This window comes from Scophthalmus maximus, chromosome 5, assembly GCF_022379125.1.
Source record: "Scophthalmus maximus strain ysfricsl-2021 chromosome 5, ASM2237912v1, whole genome shotgun sequence".
NCBI classification, from domain to species: domain Eukaryota; kingdom Metazoa; phylum Chordata; class Actinopteri; order Pleuronectiformes; family Scophthalmidae; genus Scophthalmus; species Scophthalmus maximus.
Window position 1 is genome coordinate 10674970 of NC_061519.1, and position 10146 is coordinate 10685115.

Below are 10146 nucleotides of genomic sequence, written 5' to 3' on the forward strand. Positions count from 1 at the left end.
TACGAGTTAATTGGTTAAGCTTACACTGCACTTTCATATATATAATTTAGTTGTCACTGAGAAGTATAACATTTCAAGAATGCCATATTCCAGAACATGCAACTCATTGTGGTCCTTGTCCTTGCACAGATGCAGGAGAGGAGCGGATTAGTTGACGTGATGTAACATGGTCTACAACCCAAGCCAATAAATATCTATCATTCGGTAATGATGAGTAAAATCACGTTACTCAAGTCATCTCGTTTTGTTTTAATCAGATACATTTCGTGCGTATATACATGACCCAGAGTAGAAAAATGCAGTGTATTTGACACTTAGAGGGGCGGGGCCTGGGACGACTCGCAGCCGCGCTCATTGGTTGAAATATAGCTGGCTTTTCTATTTCGCGGAGCTGTCAGCCGGGCGGTCTTTTGTTGTCCCGCTCATCACGGTCTCCGGAGAGGAGCGACGGCCGACATGAAGCCCACCGGCACTTAGCGGCGAGCCTTCAGGGGGGATTCCAGGTCCACCGCAGCTGCCGAGCAGGTGGGCCGACGCTTCACGAGTTCTTATTGATCAAGTTGAGGTCGGTGTCATGAGGAGGCTCCTGCTCGTTAGGGAATTCGAACGGTCTCATTGGCAATTACGGGGGAAAGGGAACTCCTTCATCCCTTGTTCGACTCATTAAACAAATGAATTTCAGCTTGAACAAAGTCCATCGTCAGGTGTGTTTTAACTTCCACTAATGGCGCCAAAGTGTGTGTGTGGTCACAGACGAACCCTCCAGGTGGAGTGACCGGCCGTCGCGCTCTCAATTACTGATGCTAGGACGCGCTCCAGCCCGGTTCACACATCCAACTGGTCAAATGTGTCTGTGGAAAAAATACATTCATTATTAATTCAACTTTTATTTCTTTAGTAAACACCACTACATGAATTTCTTCTTCACGCGTGTGTAGGCGAAGTCGGCAGACGCTGCCTCCGTCACCTGAACCGCTAAGGAGAGGAGGAGGAGGAGGAGGAGGGGGCGGGCACACTGGAAGAGGATGAGCGAGGGTCCGAGGAAGCGGAGCAGCAGCAGCAGCAGCAGCAGCGGGGGCGGAGGTCACCCGGAGCCGCCCGGGTCCCCGTCCGGCGCCGCCGGGACACACGCAGGTGGAAGCTCCGGCGTGGCGCTGAAAAAACAGATCGGCCTCTTCAGCGCCTGTGGCATCATAGTGGGTGAGTGCACGAACTGCACCGCTGCCGATCACCACGTTTCATATCAGCTGCTCTTCTTCATACTGTTATGCATTGATCTAAAAAAAAACAACAAAAAAACATCAAGCCTCCAACTGCATCTCTTAAAGTCCCTGTCAACAAAAAAAAAAGAAATCTACATGTAGTATAGCATTGTTTAAGTTGGGGCAACAACTGTTTTGTTTGGTGTGGAGTCTTTGTCGGATATATCTTTTAATGTAGAGTAAAAGGCCTTTTTCCACAGCAGACATTTTGACGTGCCACAGTAGGAAAAGCTCAGGTGTTGCTGACGACGTTGAGGAAGCCCCCAGCTCAACGTCGCGTGTGTCCCAGCAGTGATTCATTTCCTGAAGTCACCCCTGTCTTTCTCCTACAGTGACACGTCAAAATATCTGCCTTGAAAACAGGCACGCCCGGGCCAATTTTGAGCTCCCAGCCAGCCGAGTAATGTTTGCAGGTTTTTAAGCACATGTTAAAAAGTGTAAAGTAGCTGGATCGAGCCGCAGTGACTGCACACATGCAGATATTTGTATTCGCAGTCTCCTTCTTGTCGATTTACTGGGCATGCTCACTGCTCTCCGTTATCACGAGTCTTGAATGGTGCTCTTTCATCGGCGCTCTCATGTTTCCAGGGAACTGTTGGCAAACATGAAACCTCCCAGACATACATGGCGCTGCGTCATTGACATGAAATGGCCGCACCTGAATTGTGTTGGCCCCAGTGTGATGTACGGACTAATGGGTCAATTTTTTTTTTAAAGAGGCCTCATTACAGCTGGAAACACGCAGCCATAACTGAACAAGTTGCGAGGACACGTGTGCTTGGACAGAGTTCATAACGAGCAGCTCTCACAAGGCCGTGTTTTCACAGAGGCAGAGTTATCCACGCAAGTTTTGTGGTGAGCGAGTTAAAAGCTACGGCGGCTCAGAAGGATCATCTGTGAAGGAGATGACCTGTCGCTGCTGCCCAGGCACCAGAACCAGACAAAGTAAAACTGTGCCTTGGGTACAAACACAAAGTTTGCGAAACTCCTCCAGGCATTAGGTGAGAGGTTTCAGGACACGACAGGTAAAGAAAATGAGCTGGACCCCAAACCCAGCGAGCAAGACATTCAGGCCGGTGTGGAGCCACCATTTGAAACAGGGCCTCTTGCAGTCGGCCTCAACACAGCCACTATCTGCTGTTCAATTTTTAAGTTAAAGTGCAATAAATTGGATTGATTAAAAAAAGAGCAATTGTAATTCGTTGAGTTAATCTTTCTTTTTGCCAGGCGGCATTCAGCTCCAGCTTTTCTTCCACTGTTGATAAGCACATTTTAAACCGAATATCCATCTTCTGTATTTCTTTATATTGTTGGTATTTCCCTTTTTATTTTATTTTTGTCCAACTTTGACTACAATCTCCAGAACATCTGTTTCATACTGATCATTTCCCAATCGGTCTGTTTCTGTGTCTGCCTTTTTCCACTTACAAAGGAAACATCATTGGATCTGGGATTTTTGTGAGTCCTAAGGGGGTCCTGGAGAATGCCTGCTCAGTGGGTGTGGCCCTGATTGTGTGGGTCACGACTGGAGTCATCACAGCCATTGGTGCTCTCTGCTATGCAGAATTAGGCGTGACCATCCCAAAGTCTGGAGGAGACTACTCCTATGTTAAAGACATCTTCGGAGGACTGGCTGGGTGAGAAGAAACTATTTTGGTCTGATTATCAGGATAAGATCTAAGCACTTATGTGTAGGAATTACAAAATTTGGTTTTGGTGACTTCTAGTATAGCTGCTCCTGAGATTTGACACGGGGAAACACTAAACAATGGGACTTTAATTTGCAGATACAAGAGTTTCTGTATTTAAAAGGTGTCCCAATTCAATTTGATTCATGTTATATTTGTAGTATATATTGAACCAAGTTTAATGTATAAGAATTTTCAAAACGGGAACAAAGTACTGTACAATGAAGGAATTTGAAACTGACAGAAATAAAATGAATCACCATAGAATAATGAATAACTAAATGAAACGTTTTTAGAGGTGGATTATGTTTTCTAAAAGATCACATTTATAATTATCTAATACATATAATAATAAAAATTGTAATACTCCTCCCAACAAACACTCTGTAAATTAAAGCCTGTATTTCCCTAGGGTCATTGACCCAGTTCCACTCATTTCTCTCGTCTTTAACAACAATGCTCCAGTGCATTACTGTAATGTTCTTAGCAAATATGCTTAATTTCCTTTTGTTTTGCATCACACTGTTCTATAACAAGTCTGGTATTGTCACACACAATGCTCTGCTTGTTTGCTGGGAGGGGATGTTCAGATGTGAATGCTTGCTGGTGTGTGACAGCAGTGTGTTGCCATGTCCCATTAAACCTCCCTGTGTCGTCTCTCAGGTTCCTGCGTCTGTGGATTGCAGTGTTGGTGATCTACCCCAGTAACCAGGCTGTGATTGCTCTCACCTTCGCCAACTACATCCTGCAGCCTCTCTTTCCCTCCTGCCTTCCCCCAGAGACAGGGCTTCGTCTGCTGGCTGCCGTCTGCCTGCGTGAGTGACGGAATTATACCTAGTCTTTTTTTCCCAACCTGCTTTGATGCTGTTTATAAAAAAACGAGCTCAGTCAAAGTCATCAAGAAAGACACTTGCAGTTGACTGGTTTAATTATTGGTTGTCAGGGAACGCACATCAAACGCAGCACTCACAAGTGTACTACACGAACCCCCTCATTCCCACCAGAATGAGCTTTTCTGTAACTCACTTCTAAGGTCTTGAATGTTCCATGGTCATTCTAAAATGATTAACATGATTGTGCCCTTAAGCCAACTCATTAAATTAGACACATTACTTTACAAAGTAATATTTGATGTTTCAAGACGAAAAAAAAACTTATTTTTATTTCTTGTGCGTATGAAGCTTACCCTCTTGAAAAATGAGTAAATATTTCCGACCAAGGAAATTAGCTTTCTTTTGTTTTTGTATTTACTTATATACGTTGACCTTCTTTTTTGTTGTTGTTGTTTCCGTTACGTTATGCATCAAGTTGACCAGTCGGTGAAACAAACGTCTCCCTAACTGTTGTGTCCGTCTTTCCTCACTCCTCAGTGTTGTTGACGTGGGTGAACTGCTACAGTGTGCGTCTGGCCACTTATGTACAAGATGTTTTCACCACCGGGAAGCTCTTGGCCCTGGGCCTCATCATAATCATGGGTGTCGTCCAAATTTGCAAGGGTAGTATTGCTTTCTCTTTCTTGGATTTCTTTGAACATCTGTTAAGTTTTGCTCGATCTAACAGTTCTCAGTTGTCCACGTCTCCCTCTGAGGGAATGGTCAACATGTTTTTGCAGTTTCAAGAAGTTTGAATTTTTTTTTTTTTAATAAGTTTGAAAACTTATTTAACACCAGTTGAATCGATTCAACTGAAGAGTGATGGTGTCTTCTGAGTTTTTCATTTGAGTAGTATTAAGAGTTCTAAAGTTATCCAGTGTTTCATTATACATATGTTTAAATTTCTTAATGATTTCATCATCCCTCCACTTTGGATGATGATTGTCTCGAGACACGATGACAAAAATAAGGGGGGAAATTTTTTTTTGAAGCAGCCACTCTACCAGCTACCATCATATTAGTTCCCTTTGTGCCTTTCACAGGATTTTTAATCCCAACATGAAAGAGATTACAGCCCTTTGTACCACTTCATTCCACTCATCATCCACACACGCACGCTGCCAGGCCCAGTGACAAACACACATTTGATTTACCCCCTCAATCCCTCGTTGTCTGGGATAGAAGCTCCAGATGCAGTAAAATTTTTATACTGTATCTCTTGACCAGATCAGGTATTTATCATTGTTTGCCTTCATGAGAACATTAAGTGGGCTGAATTCTAAAACCTTTTTAAAATGTGGAACATGGATAATAAATTTATTTGCAAGATGTTTGCATAGGAGTTTACTAAAAAGGATTTTGGCAAATGTAATTCTTAATAATCCGTTCCTCATACTGTGAGGATAAAAACCTAAATAAAATTTAAAAAACATCAAACCTCTGTCTTATCATTACCAGAAAGTAGTTGCCCAGTGCCCTCTGCTGCTCAGACTGTGTAAAGCAGGTCACGCCTCATTGGATTTCATTTCAGTGAAATCTGATCGATGTTCTCTTTGTGTTGTTCACAGGTCACTACTACTGGCTGGAGCCAGCACACGCCTTCGAGACCTTCCATGACTACGACGTTGGTCTGATAGCTCTGTCCTTCCTGCAAGGCTCTTTTGCTTATGGAGGCTGGAACTTCCTCAACTACGTCACAGAGGAGTTGGTCGATCCGTACAGGTAACACGGGCACTTCTTCAATCCCCACCTTCGTTCTTGGACTGTAGAGTTTTGTTTATTTGCACAAAAATAAGACGACACAACACAGTTGAGGATTTAAAACAGGATTTGGAGGATTAAGGATTTCAGATTAAAACTCCAATGGGCTTATGATGATATTACAATGAAGGGATATGACAAAATGTGAAACACATTAACACAACATATAGTACAACAAAGAATGGGGAAAAAAGACCAACACTGGCCATAAACATTCAATACATAATGAATAATTGTGCATTGCTGCTTACAGGCAAGGCATACAGTTGTATACAATATACACAATTAAAGCTAATAAGTAGTATTCTAAGGCTCATTCAACTTTTGAGCGAGGAAGATGCATAGAGGAAAATATGACGCTCGTTGGTCAGTTGCCAAACTTGCCAAAGTTTATCTAATCTGTAAGTCTAGGTTGCTTCATTTGTCTGGGGGAGAAAAAACAATGTTTACTCACATCAGATACACACAGATAAAATTACATGATAAATATGTATTTATATATATATGACAAACAACCATGTACATTACTCTTTTGGTATTACCATGCAGTAACAAAGAAACTAGCATCGTATGAAAAGTCCATCCATCTACTTTTACGAATTACTTCCCACTTATTTTTCAAAGGTCGGTGACATTCTTCTATAAAAACACCAAACTTCAGTCACAGAAATGATTAATAATAATCATAACCATGAACCTCTTATCTTGTGTTTTATCCTCAGGAATCTGCCACTTGCCATCGCCATCTCCATCCCCGTGGTCACCTTTGTATACGTGTTTGCAAACGTGGCGTACATCACAGCCATGAGCCCCCAGGAGCTGCTGGCCTCTAATGCTGTAGCAGTGGTGAGACAACAGACCTGCAGTCAGACACTCCACTGAGTTTTGTAGTCTTCTTAAAATGTAGATTTTTAGAGTCACCACACTGATTCGATGCATGCTCATTGAAGCATTATGAGCCTGCAATGCTCAGTCTGCCATTCTGAGCACTTTGAGATTGCTTTTAGCAATGAAAAGTGTGCTATAAATGAAATTTATTATTATTCTTTTGCGCTCAAGTCTTTAAATTTCTTGATGAATCACTGTTGATTGTTTCAACGGTGTCCATGTTTTATCCTTCTCTCTCTCTCTCTCTCTCTCTCTCTTATTACTACTACTACTACTACTACTACTACTACTTATATGTATCCCAGACATTTGGAGAGAAATTGCTCGGAGTGATGTCATGGATCATGCCCATCTCTGTGGCTCTCTCCACCTTCGGGGGAGTCAATGGCTCTCTCTTCACGTCGTCGCGGTCAGTTAGTCCCGCCCTCCCCTCCATCCCTCTGTCATACCTGTCTTCTCATTGCAGTGGCTGCTATGTTTTTTTTTTTTCTTTTAGTAGTCTCATTCCAATGCTGACATTGTTTAGATGCGCACAGAAACTGGTTACTCCGGGTGAAAACAACAAACTGAACTGGAGTACAATGCTTCAGCACTTTGAAGACTCTCCTCCCGGGCCTCAAGCTGGATTTCAGATTGTAGGGAAAAGTGTTTGATAGGGAAATTGTTTGTCTTCAGAAACATATTAAAGGGTGGTAAGATGAGGTACTGAGCACATTTTACTCCTGATTTGGTCTATTTTTCACCCCTGCTTATCGTTTTCTGCACTTGTGTTTCTGTAAAACCTGAAATGTTGGTACACAAGCACAATCTGACTCTGCTCTCAGGATTAAATTGTCTCTGGCTCCGTCTCCCAGGCTGTTTTTTGCCGGAGCAAGGGAAGGCCACCTCCCTCGTCTGCTGGCCATGATTCATGTGAGGCGCTTCACTCCGATTCCAGCCTTGGCCTTCACCGTGAGTCCTGCTCAACACAAAACTGTTCTTTGTGAACTTTGCCCTCTGTCATGCCCATGTGTGAAAAATAAACTAACACTTAGCTCCTCTCACCACCTCCAGTTGGTCTCCTCTCTGCTGATGCTGTGCACCAGTGACATTTACACCCTCATAAACTATGTGGGTTTCGTCAACTACCTCTTCTATGGCGTCACTGTTGCCGGGCAGATTGTGCTGCGCATCAAGCAGCCTGACCTGTATAGACCGATCAAGGTAAAGATTTGGGTTTGGCTTTTAACAGCTCTGTAATATTAGCAACACAAGTTTTTCATTAGGACTAAAATAATAAACACTGTTCTAGGATGCAATTATCCATTCAGCCAATCATGTGGCTGCAGTGCAATTCATCCAGTCATTCAGACACAGGTCAGGAGCTTCAGTTAATATTTAGTGTTAGTAGGGTGTAATGAACAAAGTGCTTGGAGAGGGCATTTGATATTCTGCTGTCTTTGCAAGGCTCGAAGAATACTTGATTTGGCCAAACCTGATCTGGTAGAACTTTGATTTAATTTCCCAAATCCTTGTGAAAGATCAATAATATCTGTCGCAGACAGAAAACTCACCTGTTCAGATTTGCACCTTAGTCCATTAATCATTAAAACTGTGAAAGAGAATAATTTTAAAATGGAGCACTTCAAGCCATTTTGCCTGTTTGATAAAAAAATATTGTAACTCACATGATTCTTGCACTGGTCCAAATATATTACTAATCCTACATTTCTGAAATTTCTCCCATCCAGTGCTTAACAGTGTCGACTCAGTTAAATGTTGAGCCTGGTGCCTGTACAGGAATGAGATAAACTGTCCCTCCTCCTGCAGGTGAGCCTTGTGTGGCCGGTGATCTACCTGCTGTTCTGGGCCTATCTGCTGGTCTTCTCCCTCTACTCTGAGCCCATGGTCTGTGGGATCGGACTGGCCATCATGATGACCGGTGTCCCTGTGTATTTCTTGGGAGTCTACTGGGAAAAGAAGCCGCAGTGTTTCGATACTACTATTGGTGAGGCGATATCCTGATGCTTTATGACTTGATTATGGTCCCGCTTCACAAGCGTATGTTTTATAACATTTCTACACCTGTTCATGAGCAGCTGAAGATAATGTTTGATCTTAGAAATGCCTGTGTTTAATTTGAACTGCAGTATGATTTATTAATCACGAGCACTATGAGGTTACAGGGCGCATGCTCAGTTTTAAAGCATTGGTCGACCCTGTTTCTCTTTACAATTGGGAATCTAAAATCCTTTAACAAATAAAACAAGAGCTCTGAGAACAAGCCCCCAGCTGAAATGCTGCTTTCCCTTCTCCCTCTGACCTAATCATTTTTTGTTATGAATTTGTTAAGATATGACTCTAAATGTCAAGTGTTGAGATGTGACTCAAAATGTCAAGTATGTCACAGTGTTGAAGGATCCTTCAAAATGTTTCTGGATCCTTCCCAAAATCTAATCGCCCCTTATCATGGCTGAGCACTGTCTTTGATTAAAAACAAATTCATGCAACTCCATCCATAACTTTTTGAGTATTCCTGATATATATTGACAAACAAACAAAGCGAACAAATCACAATCTCCTTGACGGAGATGATTAATCTGAATCGACTTTCGCATCATGGCTCAGATGAAAGACGACAGACCACTCGGTGGTAAACGTGTCTGTAGTCATAAAATGTAAACCCAGTTTGATCTTCTCTAATAAAAAATGATTTCCCTGATCTCTCCTGTATCCAGGTAAAATCACTCATCTGTGCCAAAAGCTCTGCTCAGTGGTCTACCCAGACGTGGCGGACAACGCGGAGCCCGACGTCCAGCAAAAGGACGACGAAGGCGATGAGGAATGATCAGGCCCTTGCACGGTTAAAGGAACACGTGGACAGACGGGTCCTCACACTCGGATGTGGATCGCGGGTGAAGACAAAAAGACGCCTGGTGGAAGATTTCCAGCAAGACAGGCGTATTTATTCACTGAATGAAAATGTTAACACCTAATATGGACTTACTGCACTGGACTTTGTTGCCCTTCATTCTGGACACAGTTGTTATTGATTGAGATGAAATATCACTTGCATTGAACATAACTTAAGAATCACTGTCTTTTTGTTTGGTTTGTTTTCCCACCAAAGTTAAACCATCACCCTTTGTTTGTGTTGGACAATGTGTTGCTTGTCATTTGAGTCTGGAGGCGTTGGGGCAAATATTTTAATGTGTCTCCATAAACCAATCGTGATCAAAGTTGTGTGTGCGTGTATATATAGAGAGAATTCATCCTCTTTATGTTTTGTTTGTTATTATGTCATTACAGAAGTACTAAAATCAAAAAATGTCGCGGTTTATTGTTTTTTATTCTCATTGGAGTGGGAACATCTGGACACATAAGGTAGAGTTTGCTCTAGAGAAGTTTGTCAGATCTAGAATTAGATTACTGACTGGTAATTGTGAATTTTGTCTGAACATGTAATCTTGGCCCTGAAGCATTGCAGCTCTTAAGCAAGAAGAAAGTCACAAACCAGTTGTACATTTAACTTCACTCTCTATCATAAAGTAAACCAGTGTATCTGTGATACATATTGAGCATATGGTCCCCATATAGCTGAAAAAAAAAAAAAATCATGTGATTTCCTCAGGTATTTTTAATCACCAGAATATTTTTTTTCAATTTGTCACATGCTTGGTACAGTATCACCATTTC

The 10146-nt window shown here is 42.3% G+C and overlaps 1 protein-coding gene across 2 annotated transcripts; it reads left to right on the forward strand.

Annotated features, from left to right (window-relative positions):
* Window positions 1-284: 284 nt before the first annotated feature.
* Window positions 285-9771, forward strand: slc7a8b (solute carrier family 7 member 8b). 2 transcript variants are annotated; one of them, XM_047332311.1, is made up of 12 exons: window positions 285-704; window positions 939-1200; window positions 2695-2899; window positions 3614-3765; window positions 4321-4446; window positions 5391-5544; window positions 6306-6429; window positions 6777-6880; window positions 7326-7422; window positions 7525-7674; window positions 8281-8458; window positions 9189-9771. In XM_047332311.1, exons 2-12 carry the CDS (start codon window positions 1026-1028, stop codon window positions 9296-9298), a joined length of 1575 nt encoding a protein of 524 aa, XP_047188267.1. In that variant the 5' UTR covers window positions 285-704; window positions 939-1025; the 3' UTR covers window positions 9299-9771. The 2 variants fall into 2 exon arrangements, with proteins under 2 accessions (XP_047188267.1, XP_035491578.1); XM_035635685.2 differs by having other exon boundaries at window positions 286-525.
* The last annotated feature ends 375 nt before the right edge of the window (window positions 9772-10146 follow it).

Coding starts and splice junctions, on each gene's coding strand:
- slc7a8b (XM_047332311.1), top strand. CDS start 1,026: ATGAGCGAGGGTCCGAGGAAGCGGAGCAGCAGCAGCAGCAGCAGCAGC. Junction 5,545..6,305: donor GAGTTGGTCGATCCGTACAG/GTAACACGGGCA, acceptor TTTTATCCTCAG/GAATCTGCCACTTGCCATCG. Junction 6,881..7,325: donor TCTCTCTTCACGTCGTCGCG/GTCAGTTAGTCC, acceptor TCCGTCTCCCAG/GCTGTTTTTTGCCGGAGCAA.